The 22000-nt window shown below is 34.2% G+C and overlaps 1 protein-coding gene across 1 annotated transcript in view; it reads right to left on the reverse strand.

Annotated features, from left to right (window-relative positions):
* Positions 1-22000, reverse strand: part of LOC102509876 (ATP-binding cassette sub-family A member 3-like) — a 94913-nt gene that overhangs the window by 32891 nt on the left and 40022 nt on the right. The window contains 9 exon segments of the mRNA XM_032460896.1: positions 2678-2978; positions 4794-4947; positions 8970-9068; positions 12585-12735; positions 14759-14969; positions 15265-15420; positions 15676-15696; positions 15698-15831; positions 19487-19616. Of these exon segments, the coding sequence (XP_032316787.1) occupies positions 2678-2978; positions 4794-4947; positions 8970-9068; positions 12585-12735; positions 14759-14969; positions 15265-15420; positions 15676-15696; positions 15698-15831; positions 19487-19616 (1357 nt within the window).

Consider the following 22000-nt stretch of genomic DNA (forward strand, 5'->3'; position numbering starts at 1 on the left):
TCCAAGACATGGAAACAACCTAATTGACAGACTAATGAATATCTATCTATCTATCTATCTATCTATCTATCTATCTATCTACCTAAGAGAGGGAAGGAGAGAAACGGTAGTTTCCTGATCCTGGGGCAGAGAGGTAGGGGAAATGGGGAGATATTGGTCAAAGGATACAAACTTCCAGTCATAAGTTCTGGGATCTAACGCACAGTATGACAACTATGAATAACAATAATTGTTTACATAAATTTTGCAGAGTGTAGATCTTTAAAGTTCTTACCACATGATGAAAAATTGTAACACTATGAGGTTATGGATGTGTTAACTAATCATATTATGGCAGTCATTTTGTAATATATCATACCAGCACATTGTATACCTTAAACTTACAAAATGTCACTTTTCAATCGTATCTAAATAAAGCTGGAAAAATATTTCTGTTCAGGTCTCGAGATTCAATAAGAATTTAAAGATGGATTTTTCAATTCCCCCTCTTCCTCCAAATAATTGGGATTTTGATAGGAGTTGCACTGAATCTGTAGATTTTTGAGGAGAGTATTGACATCTAAACAATATTAAGTCTGCCAATCCATGAATACAGAATATCTTTTCATTTATTTGTGTATTTAATTTAATTCAGCAACAATTTGTCATTTTCATTAACAAGTCTTTCACCTCCTCAGTTAAGTTTATTCCTAAGTATTTTATTTTTTTGATATTATAACTGAAATTGTTTTCAGATTGTTCATTGTTATGTATAGAAATGCAACTAATTCTTGTGTGTTGATTTCATAACCTGCAAATTTTCTGAATTTATGAACTCTTGTTTTTTAATGGAAAATTGAGGGTCTTTTGTACATAAGATTATGCTGTCTAAGAACAGAGGTATCTGCTCTAATCTTTATTGCTTTCTTCTTCCTGCTAGCTTTGGGTTTAGTTTTTTTTTTTCTAGTTCCTTAAGGTGTAAAGTTAGGTTGTTGCTTTGACAGCTTTCTTCTTTTTTAATATAAGCATTTAAACACTGCTTTTGCCATATTCCTTAAGTTTTAATATGTTACATTTTCATTCATTCGTTTCAAAGTATTTTCTAATTTCCCTTGCTATTATTTGACCTAATGATGGTTTAATGGTGCTTTTTACATTTCCACATATTACTTTCCAGTTTTCTTTCTGATATTCCTATCTAGTTTCATTCAATTATGATCAGAAAGTATACTTTGTATGATTCCATTTTTTAAAAGTTTATTAAGATATATTTTGTGGTCTACAGTATGGTCTATTCTAAATAATCTTTCTTATGCACACAACAATATGTATTCTACTATTTGTCAGGGAGATGTGTTCTGTTTTGTCTGTTAGGTCCAGTTGGTCTATACTATTGTTCACGCCCTCATTCCTTGTTGAACATCTGTCTGGGTGTTCTATTTATTATTGAAAATGAGGTATTGAAGCCTCCTACTTATTGTATAGCTGTTTTTTTCTACCTTCAGTCTGTCAATATTTGCCTTGAATAATTTTTAATTAAGACAATTCCAAGATGCTAAGAGAATTAACAAAAAATAAGATTTAATTTGATTGTCTTATTATTAATATATCTGGAAAATATATAGTCTTTTTTATTTTTGTATAAACAATATAATGTAGGGAAAAAGGAACCACATTATTAATCAGGGAAATTCCTTTTCTGTTTCTTTCCTCTTCTCTTCTGAACAGTCATGTGATTTTTTATTAATAAATATTCATCTAGTGCTCCTGTAATGGAGGCGAAAAAATGTGTGATTTACTGAGAGCTTTAAGGCCACCCAGCCTATGATATATATCAACAAAAAATCAGGATAATGGTAGAAGTAATTAACCAACATTTCCAAGTGCATTTTCATCTCTCACAATGGAACCTAAAGGAAAAGCCTGTCAAACTGTGCAGGTTATATGCTAACCTAAAGTAACACTGTCAACCAGACAGCAGCTGAAGGAAATACAATTGAAGTACCTGGAAGGAAATGATTAAACTTGCCTTTTACAGGGATGACTTAGTGTAGTGTAGGTTAATATTGCAGATTCCCATCAGGCAGTTTTAAAACCTAGTCCCTGCTCTAATTCATACTAGGTGCTTGATTTGAGGCAACTCACTTAGTATCTCCAAACCTCAGTGTTCCCAATTTCAGCAAATATGATTGTTATAGAAATTAAGTGAGTCACAAAGAATTTAGAAAATTTCTTGCCAAAAGTATGTGTTCAGTACATGCACTCAATTATTATTATTACCTTCCAAATAAATAAGTTCTGAGTAGCCTGCTCATAAAGCCTTCAGCCTAACATGTTTACCTGTTTTTAGATAGGGCCTTTCAGGATTCATCACCACCATACCACACTGTGAGCTTGGTTTTATGTGAAAATCTGTGCTAAATTTTACAAAACAAAATACTTGGTACTTTAATTAATTCCCTAGAAGTAAATGACTAGTAGATTACTCATACTCAAAGTACCATCATTAATAATTAATGTGGCCAGTAATCTTGAAAGATGATTCTTGCCTTTGGTTTCACTACCTTTATGAGATTGGCTATCAAGAAAAAAAAAAAAAAGGCAAGTAGCTAAACATTTCAGTAAAGACCCTTCTTTGGAAGTGACACAAACAGGTCTTTATCTACTAGCAGTCATTTTCTTTTTTTAAGAAGCTTACCTTTCACTTCATAAAGTTTTTGTTTCTTAGCCTTTAACATAGTCTCAAGATTTTGTATTAAATTCAGAGTAAAATCAGAATTTCCAGAAGTTGAGAAGGGAACAATGGTTTGACCATATTGTCCCAAATCCATTTCTCTGGCAGGTTCTTCCCTGATTCTTGTAGAGCCCCCATCTCTCATCAAAAAATAAACAATACCCAGAAGTCCAAGTATCTGCATTAACACCAAAATCCAGTTGCGCCAACTGAACATTGCTCTCTTAATGAACATGGCAAAGAACTGCTGACGGTGAAGATCCCACTGACAAGAGGAAAGAAAGATGACATTACAAGAGTCACAAAACTAAATGAAATTCATTAACATTGATGTTGTGAACCTTATGGTAAAAGATGTACATACTTTTATAAATACATCCTTGAACAGAACATAGCTATAGTTCACAGTTTAGGTAACAAGCAAGACTTCATATTTGTACAACGTATTGAATGGAAGGATGAAAGCTTGGCTTCTCATCTAATTATACTGAAAACTTCAAAAGGGTCTCTAACATATTCCTAGCATCTCTGACCAGAGCAACATCACATCCATCTTTCTTAGTCAATATTAAATCATGACCTTTCAATGCTACATTTCATAAATTTATGAAACTCCTAAAATGTGCACATGTAACAAGTTTCGGTTGCTAGGTTTTAATCCACACTATCTACAGAGTTGTGGATCATTTGGAACAGAAGATGAATTTATTTTAATTAATTTATTTAAACTGTAATATGCTCAATATATTTTATTAAACTTTTACATTTAAGCAATGTGTTCAATTGTTAATTTATTAAAAATGTACCCAAATATATCATTTTCTTTATTTTTCCATGACTTTTGGTCCCATCTGTAGCTGATTTAGAATATAAATATTTTTCAGGCTAACAATGGAACCATTGCTTTAAATGTAGAGACTTCGCATAAAAAGGTGTCTGAATGTTGAAGAAGAGCATATATTATTTACATATGTAACAAAGAGCTTAAAATATGTTCAGACTATATTTCCTAACATTTTGGACACCCCATAATTTGTGGCGTGAAAATATCCCTAATCCATCAACCAGTTATTTTCTGAATAAAACAATCGGCATTTGGATGTTGTCACTGACTAGAAGTAAGGTAAAGTTTAGAAGGAGAATTCTTTCTCACATTGCTTTCTGGCTTTTAAAAGATAGGTTATTTGATTTATTTCTGGAATGACAGACCATATTAATACAAGAATCAACTTTTCTAGACTGGTCTGCAAATCTTTTATCATCTGCATCATTATAAGAAAAGGGAAATAGAGAAGAGTGCAAATGTGCAAGCAGGGAGGGAAGGAAAATTACATTTTTAAGTATTTGATTCGTCCCAAACATTCCACAGTTCATAGTTTACTAGTGTTCACTCACTAAAACAGTCTCACAGAGAATGACACACAGATATGTTAAATGATTCGGTCAAGGTCAAATAGCTAATAAATGAAGCAGGAATTCCAGTTCCAACCGGCTCAAAATTCCATACTCTAGCTGTACAACACCAACTCTGCTTCACAACTGGCTCAGCAGCCCTCCAGTGAAGGCATGCTTACGGGCATCTCTGAGAAACGTATCTTCCACCTCAGAATCCCTGGTCTTTATTAGGGAAAATTGTAGGGAATAGATAATTAGGAGAACAATTAGAGCAATGCTTGCAGTCTAGTGAAATCTCCCATGCTAGGGAAGGAACATACTGCCTTGGGAGTAGTACATTAGGAAGCACCAATTCATTTCAATGCATAAATTTCAGTGCTTTGATGTGTGTGAGTGGTGATAACTTTTATACGACCCTTTCTCAACTGTAAATGAGCCAACAATTTTAAAAGCTGTGAGAAGTGACTCTGAGGAATCATAATGAGAGTAAAATCTAATTTTTAATACCATATTTCACGTTTGAATGAGAAACTTAATTGGACTGTTTTACAGACTACTCCTTACCTGGCCTTCTTTGGATGAGAGCTCCAAACTTCCCTTTGAATTCAAATGTTAAAATGAAATGCTATCTCTTTTATACTATCCAAACATATACCAACATTGTATTCTTAGTGAAGATGCTCACCCCAGTATTAAAGTTAATATTAGAGTGGTCACTCAAGGTGGAGGGAGAATATGATCTCTCAAAATTTCTGGGTATGTTCATATTCTGGTCCATGTCTTCACTTTCATCTTCGTCGTTTAGGGTCTGGAAAGCCGTTGTATCTGCTCTGCTGACTCTACACACACACACACACACACACAATCATTTAAACCAGAACAGTGGTTTCTAAATACCTAATCCATCACAAGATTTTCACAAATTGAGGCAAATTTAAAAAAACAAGCATAGCTATACATATTCTCATTAACATTAGATAAAATAAACTGAACTTAAAGGTCTAAGAACATGTCTTTTTTTTTTTTAGGAGAGAGGGATTGTTAAATCTCCTTTATTTTAAGATATGATATTGATAATATATAGCAGGCTTTTATTTTTATAATGTTTCTAAGCATATGTCAGATTTGTTTTCTCAATTTTCTGCTCCAGGCAATCTAAGTAACTGGAATAGTTTACAAAGCAAATGAATCCATAATTAATTCATCCTCTAAGGGCTTACAATTCCATGGAAGAAACAGATGTATGTATTTAATTTTAATATAAGGAAGAAAATGCTAAACAGGATAGTAAAATCATAGTACAATGGGGAGTTTGAATCTTTAAGTCCACTGATGGGAGTTCTGTAACCCTTGATGAAAAACTCATAATTTGTAAAAAATAGATTTTTTTCTTTCCAAACCAATGAGCTAGCAAGCCTTTTTAACCTTTCTTTCAGCAGGACAACAAAATAAGCATCAAATACTGCTTTGATTTGATAAACCTATTATCAGACTATTTTTTTTTAATTGAAACATAGTTGACTTACAATATTATATTAGTTTAACGTAGCCTTTGTGCCATATCTGGCCACTACAGTACTACTGTAATTGATAACACTGAAGACAAATATGGATTTTTCCTTGACTTTTTTCTCTGTCTTCTTTAGTAGGTTTTATTAATTTTTATACACTTGTAAGACATATTCAATGGGAAAAGGTTTACAAATACAATAAACCAAAAGAAAAAAATAATCAAGATGTCATTACTCAGATGTACCCAAGTGACATTTTTCTATATCTAAATATGCACAAACATGAATATATATGTATACATATATACAATGCAAAATTAGGATGACACAATACTGCAACTATTGTTTTGCAAATTGCTTTTTAAATTATTAAAATAGATTCATTTTACTATCTGTATACATAACTCATCACTTCTAATGACTGAGTTTTATTTTATTGTACAGATGCACCACTGTTTATTGACCAGTCACTAAGATTGCTTTAACTTATTATTATTATAAACAATGATATGATGAACACTATTCCACATATATCATACCCAGAAAAGACAAAATTTCAGATGTAGAATATATACATTTTAAATCTTCTTATACATCTTGCCAAAATTAGCGTATGTACTTTTATGTATCGTCAAAAAGAGTATACTAATTTACATACCCATGTCACCTTATAAGATCATTCTATTTCACTGCATATTCACCAAGACTGGGTATTTTTTTTAATTTGTAGTCTGTATTTTTAATCCTTTTGAATTAATTTGAATATTTGTAGTTACTCTTTTGTGGATTATTTTTTATCATTTGTTTGATTTTATACTGTTTTCATATTTTCTTTTTGGTTTAGTAGACACTCTTATTCATTATAATTAACTTTTATAACATTTGTATTTTAATGTTGTTAAAGTATTCCCTCATACACATGTTTAAATTTTATTTAGCCAAATATTTTCCTTTATGGTTTTTGTACAGAGAAAGAATAAATGTAAGAAAACACCCACTTCCCTGACTCAGGTAATTAACCACTTTTAACATTTTTTTAGTTTGAGCCAATTAAAATTTTTTTTACAAATGAATTTAAGTCACCTGTGAACAAGATTATCAATCCCATTTCTCCCCATCTCTTCCATCAAGCCAACTATGATGCTTGGTATGTAACCTTCCAGATATATTTTTAAAATAAACTTTTAATTATAAAACAGCTTCAGATTTACAGAATAGTAGCAAAGATAGTACAGAGATCCTGTATACCCTTCAGTTTCCCCTATTATTAACATCTTTTATTACCATGGTACACGTTTCACTAGTTTTTCCACTAAGGTCCATTTTCTTTGCCAAGATCCTACCAATGTAACATGTTAAATTTAGTCACTATGTCTCCTAAGTCTCCTCTGGGCTATGATGGTTTCTTAGACCTTCCTTATTTTTCATGACTTTAGAAGTTTTGAGAAGTACTGATTAGGTATTTTGTAAAATGTTCCTCAGTTTGGATTTGTCTTGTTTTTCTTATGGTTAGAGTGGGGCTATGGCTTTGCGGAAGAATATTAAGGAGGTGAACTACCCTCTTCCTCACATCATATCACACGATTTTAACATGAAATATCACTGTGATGTCACTAGCATCTTGATCACCTGGCCAAGGTAGTATTCTATCAGTCCATATTGATATCAATAGAGGACTGGATGAACAAATAGGAGAGAGACAAATCTTCCTTGCAGAATTGCAAATAATGTTTGTAGACACTACTCTCTCTGCGAGGAGGTGCTAAATACCCCCTTCTCCTTGAGTGTGGGCTGTGTTTAGGGACAGGCTTCCAAAAAATAGAGTAGAGAAAGGGGAGAAAAAGTAATTTTATAATAGAGAGGTCAGATATGTTCTAATACTTTTGTATACACATTTAAGTATCCATAAACACATATAGTTTTGTTTTATGGTTTTAATGTTTTATATAAATGGTATATTTAGACAGATAGTTCTGCAAAATGATTTTTTTTCCTCTAAAGGATTAGACGTTTTACATCTCCTCAAGTTGACATTTGTATAAAAAGAAATTTAGGTCAGGCCTTTCAACTGATAATATATATATTTAGTATATATATAGTATTTCACTACTTAGGTGTCATATTTTATACATTACATTATTCCATTATTTTGCTACTACCCACTTCAGCAAATATCTCTAGATCTGTCTTCTGGGCAAGTATCTGACAGTTTCTCTAGAGTATATACCTAACAGTGGGATTTCTGGGTTGTGGCATTTTCAGCTTACTGGATGTTGCCATGTTACCTATCAGTGTGATCAAATCAGCTTACTGTATAATTAGCAGGATTTGAGGATTCCTCTTTCCTTTTCATCGTGCAACACTGCATATGCACTGCCAAAATTATTTTGTCCATTCTAAGTCCTTTGTATTGAGATAGAAATTTTATAACCAACTGATCATTTTTTTACAAAAACATCTGGCATTTTGCTTGTGATTGCATGGAAACAATAGACCAATGTGGAGGAGAATTTCCACCTTTAAAACATCAAATTTTCTGACTGAAGAACACAGCATTTATTTCAGTCATCTTTAAATTCTCTCAGTAACGTTTTAATGTAGAGCTCCTGTACATCGTTTGTCAGATTCATCCCTAAGTATTTCACATTTTTAAGTGCTACTGAAAAAGGCATAGTTTTTCTATTTCAGATTGTTCCTTGCTAGCAGGACCTTGTGGCCCAACGGTAGCACATTTGACTCCAGTTTGTTCCTTGCTAGTATACCGAAAAACAACTGACTTTTTGATATTTCATTTTCTTCCTCTTATAATAGATACACCTCCAGTAGAATTTAAATAGAAGTGGTGAGGAACATCCCTTTCTTGTTTCTAAACTAAGGGAGAAAGCATTCAGTTTCTCATCAGTAAGCATGATGCTAGCTGTAAAGTTTTTGGGTGATGACCTTTATAGTTTGAGAACATTCCCTTCCTTTCCTGTATTAATGAAAGTTTTTATTGGAATGGAAATTGGATTTTGTCAAATGTTTTTTCTGAATGTAATGAGATGATTAATTGGCTTTCTTTTTCAGTTTCTTAAAAGTTACATTAATTAATTACACTACATTGATTTTTGAAAGCTAAAATGGTAAACCAACTTTGTATTTCTGGGATAACCCCATTTAGTTACGATGTATTATCAATTTTATTTTTTAAACATATTGTTAAATTTGATTTGTTAAAATCTTAAGAATTTTTGCATTTATGTTCATGAGAAATATTGATCTGTAATTTTCTTTTCTTATAATAACCCTGTCTGGTTTTGATATCAGGGTAATACTGACCTGATAGAATGAGTTTCCAAGTATTCCCTTACCTGAAGAAAACTTCTTCCATAGTAGTAATAGAGATACCAAAGCTAGCAATGCCCAGCTCTTCCCGTCTGTCTTCCAGATCAGTAAATAAGTCTTTAAACCTAGAAGGAGGAGAAAAAAAAAGAGAAAAAGCTAGTACCAAGCAGATGATATTCATATTAATATTTTTGTTACCTTCAGCAGTGGGGAAAATGTAGCTTATTCTTTACTGCAATGCTTTATTACAGTTTCCATGCCCCTGATAAATAAGAAATGTGGAACATATAAAGAGAAAAAACTAGCAAACTGCTATCACAAACTGTTTTTTGATAAAATTATCAGTTGACTTCCTCTGTATATTAACATTCATTGCTAGGTAAGATTTAATTTACTTAATACATGCTATAGCTCCTATGAACCACGAAATCAAAAAGGAAAAATGTTTTCAAATTAAGAGGCAGAGGACACTCAAGGCCGAAAAATGAAGTAAGAATAATAGAAACTAGGTACTGGGAGAGAACTGTTCACTTAAATAACCTGGGAAACTGTGCCATTTCAGACAGATGTGATGTGGTGCCATCAAGGCTTCTGAAGAACAGTTTTTCTGGTATTTCTCAGTTTCTCTGGTTTAGAAGATCATCTACTCCAGAAATGCATTCAGTCCTTGAACCTACCTCTACTATATTCTAAGGAGTGAACATGATCACAAAAAGGAGATTAAAAATCATTTTTTATGGCTAAATAACATTCCATTATACAAGATACACTGTAATTTATTTGTTCGTACATCAATCAGTGGACATTTGGGTAGCTAATACTTTTTGGCTATTATCAATAATGCTACCGTGAACTACAGTGTAAACATATGTTTCCAGCACTCTTGGGTATATACCTAGGAGTGGATTTGCTGGATCTTGTGGTAACTTTTTGAGGGATTCCCAAGTGATTTTCCCAAGTGGTTACACTATTTTATATTCCCACCAGCAATATATCAGGGTTCTGATTTTGCCACATCCTTGTTCATACTTCTATTTTCTGTTTCTTAAAAAGTTACTGTTACAGCCATTCCAGCGGGTGTGAAGTAGTATCTCACTGTGGTTTTGCTTCTATAATGACTAATAATATTGAGCCAATTTTCATATGCTTATTGGCTACTTATATATACATACACATATATTCTTTTGAGAAACATCTGTTCAAATCCTTTGCCCACTTTTAAATTGGGTTGTTTGTCTTTTATGATTGAATTGTAGGGTACTTTATATACTCTGCATACTGGTCCCTTATCTGATAGATATAAGTTACAATATTCCTCCTGATTATTTGGGCTGTCTTTGATTTTTCTTAATAGTGTACTTTAATGTGGAAAGTTTTTAATTTTGATGAAGTCCAATTTATGTATTTTCCTTGGGTTTCTTGTGCTGAAGTCTTCATGTCATATCTAAGAAACACTGCCTAATTCAAAGCTACAAAGATTTATGCCTATATTTTCTTCTGAGAGTTTTCACTCTTATATTTAGGCTTCTGATAATTTGAGTTAACATTCTATGTATGGTGTGAGATAAGGGTCCGACTTCATTCTTTTGCATGTGGCTACTCAATGTCCCAGCATCATTTGTTAGAAAGTCTGTTCTTTCCCCCAATTGATTTGTTTCTACACCCTTGAAAAAACAATTTTATATAAAAGCTTATTTTTGGACTCTGATTTACTTTATTTATCTACATGTATATCCCTATTCTAGTACCACACAGTTTGGCTGCTGTAACTTTGCAGTAAATTTTGAAATATGAGTCTTCCAACTTTGTACTTTTCCAAGATTGTTTTGGCTATTTAGCAAACTTTGGATTCCATATTAATTTTAGAATCAGTTTGTTAATTTCTGGGAAAAAAAGACAACTGAGATTTTTATAAGGATTATGTTGAATATGTAGCTTGCTGTGGGGAGTATTGCCATCTTAACCCATGAATGCAGGCTATTTTTCTATTTCCCTGGGTCTTTTTAAACTTCTTTCAACTGATTTTTTATAGTTCTCAAAAAGTGTACAAATCTTGCAGTTCTACTGTCTAATTTTTCCTATCTTATTATTATCGATGGTATTGTAAATGGAATTGTTTTCTTAATTTCATTTTCGGATTGCTCATTGTTAGTGTATATTACACTTAACATCTTGCAACCTTGCTGAAAGCTTATTAGTTCTAATTTTTTTTTCAGGTTGGTTCTTTATGATTTTCTACACACAAGAAGATATCATCTGTGAATATAGATAGTTTTACTCCTTTCTTTCCAGTGTGGATGCTTTTATTCATTTTTCTTCCCTAATTGCCTTCTGGTACAATGTTTAGTACAAGCAGCAAAACAGATGTCCTTGGCTTGTTTCTGATTTGGGGGGAAAGCTTTTAGTCTTTCACTATTACACATGCTGTTAGTTGTGGGGTTTTCATAGATGCTTTTTATCAAGTTGAGAAACATTCTTTCTGTTTCTAGTTTGTTGAGTGTTTTTATCATGAAAGGGTGTGGATTTTGTTAAATGTGTTTTTGCACCCATTGAGATGACATTTGGTTTTTATCCTTTATTATATTAATGTGGTGTTTACATTGATGATTTTTGCTTGTTGAACCAACCTTGCGTTCCTGCTGATACATCTGACTAGGTCATAGTGTATAATCTCTTTCATGTGCTCATGGACTGAATTTACTAGCATTTTGCTTGACTCTGTATTCAAAAGTTATATTGGTCTGTAGTTTTCTTGTCTTTTTCTTTAGTCTTACCATAAGGTTATACTGGCCACATTGAATGGATTGGGTTCTTTCTACTATTTTGGAACAGTTTGTGGAAAGTTGGTATTAATTTTTATTTAAACATTTGGTAGAACTCACTACTGAGGCCAGTTGAACCTACTGTTTTCATTGGGAAAGTTTTCTGATTCCTAATTCAATCTTTTTACTTATTAGAACTCTAATCATAGTTTTTTTTCTTGAGTCATTTTTAATACTCTATTTTTTGAAAGCAGTTTTAGGTTTACAAGTTAAAGAAGTTCCCCTCTGTTTATCACCTTTTGAGAATGGCAATCAGTTTTCTTCAGGGGAGTATCAACCTAGTTGTAGTGACTACAACTTGCAAGAAGATAAAACTGGCACAAAGTTTATGATAAATACTCTTATTTCCCTCATCCCTTAGTCAAGATAAACATCCCAGGTACAATTATTATTCCTTCTTTCACCTTTTGATAACTAACTTGGCTAACTATTGCTGTCAAACTGCCTGTTTCCTGTAGATTCTAGGGCTCCTGGCTCCAAGAGCTGCCATGTAGACCACTTTTCCTCTTATCTTAGCAATTCACTTGATTTTGCTCACAAAGAAAAAAATTTGTGCCAATAGCTTATCATTTCTTACCACTTAACATGAGCCTGTAAGGAACAGAAATAAAGAGATATCAAGACAAACAAAAATGAAGTCTAAGTTATGTGACTTCCCTCTGTACAAATAGTGAAATCTCCAGGAAGTAAATTTTTTGACTATTACTTGTCAACTGGCAACTAAAAAGAATCTATTTGTCAAGCCTGAGGAAACCTAGAAAAGTAACAGTGATTTCTGATAACCCCAAACCATTTATCTAACATTCTCTGGATTCATACCTGTGCGTGTGCTCTTTTGGTAGGATAAATGATAGTTCAGCTGCAACGTTATTCTCCAATGTGGCTTCTGGTACATGACGATTAATCAGTTGAGAGATTTCCTTAACATTACAATGAGGTTCCTTTACCATAATCAGGTGATATCCCACACCTGAAAAGACCCATTTAGAAGACCAAAATTTTAAAAATGCAATCTGCCCAAATTAAACACATAATATACTCTGACACCAAAAACATAGGATCTTGCTTGTTAAAAATTTTATTTCTAAGAGGCATCATTATTGTGCTTAAGAACAAGTGGCCTTCAAATTACTTTCAACTCATTCCTCTTAGTCAGTTTCTGACTCTTTAATCTTTGGGATGTACTGGTTTCATATTCTTACCAAAATTTAAACTTATTAAAGTTTTATTGTTTTATATCTTTTTGGCTTTCCTTCCTGCCATCATTCTTTCCATACTTAATGTTCACTTGCCACATTTCAGGGATATGTCACTAAAGTGGAAACTGTACCTCACTGTATTAATGAATGAAAACTGCAAAATTTCACCTCACTGTACTAGGAAGTCTTCCCTTCATCATGAGACAATGGGCTACATGGACTTCGGTTGTCAAGCGTTCCTGATCCTTTCAGGACTTTGTGCACGCACACACACACGTGTATGTAGACACACATCCTTATTTTTCCTGTCTTGCTTCCCTTATTCTTATTCTAGCATGCATCGTTTTAGGTTGGCTTTCTGTTGCTTCTTGAATAAAACTTCTGAATTCTATATTCCTAACTTTATCTTACATATGCATTCACACATCAAGGGGCAAATCAGTCTTGTTTTCAGTGCCCTTCCATTTACTACCCTGACCATCAAACTTAATTTCTCATTCATCCTCTCCCAGAACTTCTGATCCAGGCTGACTTCCTCACTGTCCCAGTGGAAAAAAAAAAAAGGTCCATTTTTATCCTCATGCTTTTAGTATTTATTTATGTACTCCCCTAAAAAAAGAGGTGTTCTTTCCTCCATTACCTTTTTAAGATCTGTAACTGAAAGCACTCTATGGATATTCAGTATACTTAGGTAATAATTTTGTGTCTACAACTCACCTACTATAGGAATATCAACTTCTATATCCCCACATATAAGTGAAAAAATATTCAATAGTATGAGTCTCTCTACTTCTGAAATTCACCAAATTTACTATTTAAAACCCAACATCCTCTTTGAGGTAAAGAGTAAAGGGCAAGTCGCAGCATATTAGAATGCAAAGCATGGCTTTGGTGTCAGAAGAACCCAGGACCAAATCTATGCCACTTACTGCGTGGTCTGAATGAGTTACTTTGGTATGAACCCAAGTTTTCTGCTCCATAAAAATGGTGAGGTTATGAAGAGTAGATGAGGTAAATGTGTGTAAACATGAAACATAACGCACTCATAATAAATGTCAGTTGAATGGATATATTTAAACACTAAATTAATAATTAATGGAATGATGTCAGACTTAACTATTCTCATTGATTTGTATCCTCCAGTTCTGAAGCCCTCATACACTTACTGGTTTGAGCCGTGCATGTTATTTCAGAATTCAATTATATATGATATTATATTGCTCATTTTTAATGCACTAGTCTTACTGACTAATCAGACCATATACTCATTAAAGTCAAGACTATTTTATTCCACCATTCATTTATTTCCTGCTCAATAAATTCTTGCTGATCAACTGCTACATTTCAGGCTTGTTTCATGAAAATAAACTAGAAAGCATTTAACTAATTACACTGGAGGGAGGTGATATTAATTTTGCAACAGAGAAAAAGTGGTCAGAAATATCTAGTCACTGATTTTCTCCCCTACAATCCATAAATCTATGTACCAAATCCCTTGGAAGCGTTACTTTGTTCCTGCAACAAATAACAGCTTCAGTAGAAGCCAGATGAGAGAAATATACATGACTTTCGTGGGATCAATAAAAGGGTATTTTCTAAGTTAAAATATACTTATTGGATCATAATGAAAAATTATTGGATAGGATATGTCTAAGTTACAAATAGCCAATTTAAATAACTTAGACTTAAGGCAGTAAGACATAAGTTTTCAAGATTTGTGTAGAGGAACAAAAATCTTCTTAGAGAATATTATTAAGACATTAGAATACAAACTATGATCAAGGGAAGAGATACCATAAATTCTTTTCAGGAAAATTGAAGAGCCACAGCATTTCAGGGATCCCTTGACCATGATAGCTATACGGTCTCCCAGGATGTCAGCTTCATCCATGTGGTGGGTTGTCAGTAGGATGGTACGACCCTGTTTATGCTGCTGAAGGACATCCCAAGTGAATCTCCTTGAGACTGAGTCCATGCCAGATGTTGGCTCATCAAGTATCACCACCTAAAGACCAGAAGAACAATTCCATGATTGTACTTAATTCATGTTATGCTGCTTATGGGATAACTTACTACTCATGGGGGACATAGTTAAGCTAAAATATGTAATCTAGACAAGACTCTGCAAAATTAATAGTAAGTTGAAACCCCCAAACCACACTGTATCAGCTGGGTCAGCAATGGGAATTACCATTTGGGAAGTTCCTTTTAGAGAGTTAGATTTGTATCAGCTCATAGGTTTGTGTCAGCTGAGTTTGACATATCACCTGGGGCAGGGACCCATGTTAACTGTTCTTTACCTTGGAGCCTCCTACAAGTGCTATAATGATGGACAGTTTGCGCTTCATTCCTCCACTCAGTGACTGTGAAAAGGCATGACGCTTTTCTAGCAGGCCAAAAGCAGCCAGCATAGTGTCAATTTCTTTGACACGAATCTCTGGAGGTACTCCTTTTATCTGGAAAGAGAAGCTAGAGTTCACATGGTGCTTTCAATTTTATCCTTAGAAAAATCTCACATCAGAACTTTCCTTACAGAATCATCTAGATAAAAGACTTTTTCTTCTCTTTGCCCTCCACCCTTCCTTTATGGTAAAAGAACAATGTCTCCCAAAAATGAACTTCCACTAAATAAGGGTAAAGGTGTTGATCCTTGGTCACACTGTCTGAAGCATACGAAAAGAGTCGGGGAAAAGAATCTATCTCTGGCTCACCATGCAGTAGAAATAGAGATGCTTCTGATACTGTCAAGTCTGGAAACAATATGTCATCCTGGGGGCACAAGCCCAAGCTTTTTCTGACTTGAAGCATGTCTTTTGAGACATCGTAGTCATTAATATATACCTTTCCGCTGGTAGGACGATAGAAACCTATAATTAAGCAGACGCCCATCTTCAGTGACAGAATCTGACGATATGCTGTTCATTAGCAGCTCAATTTAATGGTCTATTTATGGATTACTCAAAAGAATTATCACCATAGAGAAAAACCGTCTGGTCAAATATGGTAACTTCTGATGATGGGAAAACTTTTTTTTTCCCTTTTTTAAAAATTCACATAATCTAGTTTCCAATGAGTATAAAATATTAATTACTCGAATAATAAAAAATGTTTTGAAGAATTTTCTGTTCCAATATTCTAGTGCTGCTGTCTGCCATTTGACGATAGATGTGAAACATTATGATCTGAACACTGCATTATAAACACTTCGGTAGACTTTTTTTTTTTTTGAAAATGAAAAATTCAGAACACAGGATTCTTATCCTCAAGAAGTTAAAAATCTAGCTGGATGATAAAATAGAATCATAAAATAGTTTAAAAATAGATATGTAACATTTATGTACAGATGGCAACTGAACAAGTTTTATGGTGAAACATCTGTTAACACACTAAATGTAGCCACGAGACTCCTTAAATTTCACGACTCATTAATTCTATTTTACAAAATACATTTTGAAGAGGAAGATGTATTCAAGAGTGTCCAACACATTTAGGGTGACTAAATGCTCCCACCCATTTACTACCATTGTCTAAGCTTTCTACCTCTTTTAACATCTGTCCCAGATTTTTCCTTTTTAACAAAGTGTCATCATTAATGTTGATACTAAAATAAAGTAGGGAAGGGTATGGGTTGGGATGCCTCTACTTTGTACATTCAACTTCTGGCATTGTTTTGCCTAGTGGCACATGAGAAACATATTGCAATAGTTACCACATTTCAATATATGGCATGTGAAAGAGGGATGCTAACAGCATTGTGACATTGCTAACACAATGTCACTAACACACCTTTCTCAGGAAAAGTATGCGGGCACTCTGTGATGCAATAAAGTAAGACTAGACCGCTGACGCTATGAACAGTTAACTCCCTTCAGCATAGGCGGCCATGGGAAACGTGCTCAATAATACAGCCATTCCTGAACATTTGGTATCACAGGCCAGTCCATCTGGGAGATGCACGTATGTGAAATATTCATATTAGTCAAATCTATAGGGACTGAAATTAGCTTAGTAGTTGCCAGGGGTCTGGGAGGACGGGAAACTGAGGAGGTGATGGCTAAAGCATACAGTGTTTCTTTTTGGAGAGACAAAAACATTCTGGAACCTAGACAGACATAATAGTTGCACGATAGTGTGAGAGTACCACGTGACACCAAACTGGAAACTTAAAATGGTGAATTTTATGATGTATTAACATTACCTCAATTAAAAAACTGCCATTTAAAAAATTACTGACATGACGCTTTCCTCAAAAAACTTAAATCTAATGGAGGAAACAGGTGACTCAACAATTGTGATACACGATGGAATTAATTCACTCTGCAAGTATTTACTGAGAACTTATTATTTGTAAGGAACTATTCTAACTTCTTGGGACATATCTCAGTTACCAAACAGAGGTAAGAGTGATTAATTCTGGTTGAGGGGATCAGGAGGTGGATCTTCATGGAGGAGAAGAATATTTCAAAAGGTGGAGTGGTGGACCAGGAATTCCTGGTGAGGGAAAGGGAATGAGCCTGCACACAAAGGAAGTGCATAATGTGTGTTCCGAGATAACAGGTGCATTGGTTTCCAATGGCTGCTGCAACGAATGACTGCAAAATTAGTCTTAAAACAGCAGAAGTTTCTTCTATCACAGTTCTGGAGAGACCAGAGTCTGAAATCAGTATCACTGGACTGAAATCAACAGTGTTAGCAGTTCCACACTCCCAACAGAGACTCTAAGGGAAAATCCATTCTTTACCTCTTCCAGGTGGCTGCTAATACGTCTTACCCTGTAGAGCAATACTCTGGATAATGGATTGTCATCTGGGTCCATTTCCACATTGCCTTCACTCTTTAGTGTGTCCTCTACTCTTCTGCCCGTCTATAATCTCTCCCTGCCTTTCACTTATAGGGACACTAGAGACTGCATTTGGGTTCAGCCAGATAACCAAGATCATTTCATAATTTTACATATATGTGTATGTGTGTGTGTGTGTGTGTGTGTGTGTGTGTGTGTGTGTATGTGTGTATATAAAATTCATAGGCTTCAGGGATTAAAACATGAATGTATCTTTGGGGACCATCACTGCCATGAAACATAAAGCATGGAGTATGTTCCAGGATAAAATATACAGAAACATTCAATAAATGGTAGTTAATATGATACTGATGGCAATGATAACAATGATTCAGTAATAATTACGTGGCATTAATTGGGAAGTACTGCCTAAAATAAGGGCTTTAACTAATGTTCAGGGGCAATCCAAAGATAGAAACTGATAAGGAGTTATTGTTTTGCATGGTTCCGTGCCTCAAAGGTAAGGCTGCTTCTAGTTGATCCACAATGGGAAAACTCAGCCTTGCTCCAGCCTTTTACTTGACACTCTAGTATCATTTTTGTCATTTTTATTCTCTCTCTGTTCTCTAGCCATATAATATTCCCTATCCTCTTACTTCTTGACCCCTGAATATCTTTGGAATATGCATCTACCCCTCCTTTCATGATTACACCTTGTACCAACCTCAAATTAGATTTCCCCTTTGCCCACAGACCTAAACAGTATTAGATCAAGCTGGCAGGATGGCACCTAATATTCAAGCTTTATTTTCTTACTTCTCAAGTCCTGTTATAAAATTCCTATTTGCTCATCATATCCTCATTCAACTGTACAATCCTTGAAGGGAAGGACTTCCTGCTTACCACTGTATTCTCAGTTTCTATCCAAATACCTGGCATAACAATATGCACTGATGGTACAAAATTTTGCTTCATCTGAAATATACTGGCTGTTATGAATTACAAGTGGATCACCTGAGCAGTGAGGACATTTTCTGGGATAATAGTGAAGTTCTCTATCTTAATAGGCAATTGAATTACGCAGATGTATGCATATGTCAAAATTCAGAAGGCAAATACTTAAAATTTAAGCATTTCATCAAAATAAAATTTTACTCCAAAAGAAAAAATTTAATTAGTGATATGCATATTTGTTTAGAAATACTAATGTCTAAAGTTAATTTTTCAGATGCCTAAAAATGGGATTGAAAGATACGGGACAAGTATAGTAATATGTTACAATGGCAGAATCTAGGCAGTAGCTATGAGTGGGATCACTAAAAATATTTCAACTTGGTTATATTTTGAAAATGTATTTGTAAGAATATATAATACACATTTTACAATAAAAACAATGTACATAAGACAAATTAGAATGGTTTCCTATGAAGAGAACAGGAGAATTAAAGGAAAAGTAAAATAAAAGGAAACTTAAAGGAAACAACAAATGAAAATTAAGAGTCTTTGAATTGACCAATGAGGATGGTACACTACCAAGTGAGAATTTGATGCACCTGAGAAACAAAAATAAATCCTGACTTTTAAACTTAATAATAAATGATTTTCACTTTAAGAAGAGAGTGGATTAATAAACAATCGTTAAGTATCATTTAATGACATTGATGTCAATGTCAAGAAGAGTATGCAGAAGCGTCAAAGCTTGATCCACAGTATCTGTGCTCCAAGTAACCCCGAATATATACCTGTGAGAATAGATAAGGTGGTAGTCTTTCCTGCCCCATTATGTCCTAGGAGAACAGTGATTTGCCCCTCATACATATTCAAAGACAAGTCTTGAACTGCTACTGTGGTCATATTTTGTAATGTGAATTCCTGTGAAAAGAAAAAATAACAAATGCAAACTTTACATCTATTATTATTACTTATAAAGGACAAGCCTTTATATCAATTATCCAGAGAAGAAAAAACAGACCATTAACCTCAAAAGTAAAAATCAAAGTACAAAAGATACAAAATTGTGAAAAATAAAAAATATTTGGAAGTAACATATGGATAAAAGTTCAAAGTAGGTCCATAAAACTTCTTCTGAACAATCTCACCTGGTCCCACTTTGATCCAATTATTTTCTTGATGCTGATAATGGCACAATCTACTCCAGTCAATGTCTTTCTCATAAGTTCCAGAACTTTATGCTGGAAACTCATTATACTTAGTTGCCTTATTGGAACTTCAAATTCTTTTCATTACCACATCTGAAAATGTGCTCCTCCTGCTAAATTCCTTACCTGAGTAGGTTGCACCATTATCTACCTAGATGTACAAGCCAGAAACTTGAGACTTACTTACCTTTAACATCTTCCTCTGACTTATCTAATAAAAGTCATCAGTCACTTATCACTGCTAATCAATCCACTTATTCAACAAATATTTACTCTACCTATGATGTGTCATCCCTTGTGTAAGGTACCGTAAATACATTTATGAATAAGACTGACACAGCACTTGCTCTCATGAGAGAAAACTTCTAGTAGTAGAAGAAACACACAAAAAGCAAAAACCTGTAGATGAGTACCTAAACATTACTAAACTTTGGTAGAAGGTACTCCCTTGTAAACAATAATCAAATTAAGCTCTCTGAGGTCATACAGTTTCTAAGTTTCAAACTGAAACTTAGCATGCTCAAGAAACTAATAAAAATATAGTCTTCTCCTATATGTAAAGATCTTGGAAGTTACCACTCATTCTCACTATGACAAAAAAAACTAAACAAACTGAAAAGCAATAGTTCTTAGATACACTGGAGAGTTGAGGTCACCAAGCAAGCCAATGCCTCAAAAACTGGAGACACAGGCAGATGCAGAGAACCACAGTTTTCTTTGAGCAGAAGCCAGTGGAGCCAGCAACTGGCAAGAACACTTAAATGGCAACTGAAAAAATTCTGAAGGCTGAGTGTGAGCTAGCTTGAAAGTTAAAAACCCCTAGGGAGCCAAATTTTAAGAAATCTGCATACTTTCCTTAGTTTAACTTCCAGGAGCCCTACCAGGTTCTCTTGATAAAGACTACAAAAAATACCCTTGTGCTTCCAGTAAGCGGAGAAAGGGGGAGTAACCATTTTGAAATACCTTATGGTAAAAGAAACAATTTCTAAATATGCTGAATGTTCTTTTCTAAGTAACAAAGGTCTGTCCTCAAGGGAAATTCCTTTATCAGAGCCTAATCAAACATGGGGGAAGCAAAATACCCAACTCCATCCCCCTCAAGTCTTCCTGTGTCAATTAGGGAGGTGAGGGAGAGCTGAGCAGCACTTGTGAAGGTCAGACCAGGGACAGGGCTTCTAAAAGACTTACAGCTAGTCATAAGATTATAGAACACTTTCCCTCCCCCTGCACCTTACCACTATGTCAATAGGGCTCATGTATAACTATGGGATTATAGCAGAAAGAACCACAGGGCTCAGGCAATATTTAAGAAGGAGTCTCTAGGGAAACACAAAAATAATAGAGGGCAAGAAAATACAAGAACACTAGAGGAAATCAAAGCCTCTGACAACTACAGCTACAGCAAACAGTAACAGTGTAATTCCTAACCAGAAAAAAAACAACCTCATACTTAAGAAATAATTACGTCAGTTCCTGTTAACTAATACGTGATGTCTGGCTTTTAGTAAAAAGGGTTTGAGGCATGCTAAAAGGCAAGGCAAAACACAGTTGGATAGACAAAGGAAGGAAGGAAGGTAACCAGATAAGGATAAGGCAGAGATTTTGCAATTATCAGGTTGGTAATATAAAATAACTACGATTAATATGCTAGGACAAATGCATAATGTAAGCAGAGAGATGGAAAGTTTAACATAGAATCAAAAGGAAGGATTACCTATTTTTCAGAATTGAAAATAATCTAGTCCTTATTGCTTCTTTAGTCATCTGATAAATATTATTTATCTGGTTTCTTCTAATTTTTGCAGTTTGAATGTTAGGCTACGAAGAACTTCTCCATCCCACTTGGAGGCAGACAGACCCCTAACTAATGTTTGCTTGTATTTCCTTCAAAATAGAGATTTTATCTGCATATTTCACAATTATATCCCCAATACCAATCAGTATCTGTAATTTAATAGATGCTAAGAAACTACTTGTTGAACTTCTTGAAAAAATATATAAATGGTATATGAAAGGTCCTTGGTTCTGCTAACCACTCATGAATCTGGATATGCAAGTCTGAGAGAAAGATCTGGGAAAATATGAACTGCTCTACAT

This window comes from Camelus ferus, chromosome 18 (genome assembly GCF_009834535.1).
Source record: "Camelus ferus isolate YT-003-E chromosome 18, BCGSAC_Cfer_1.0, whole genome shotgun sequence".
In the NCBI taxonomy this organism is placed as follows: Eukaryota; Metazoa; Chordata; class Mammalia; order Artiodactyla; family Camelidae; genus Camelus; species Camelus ferus.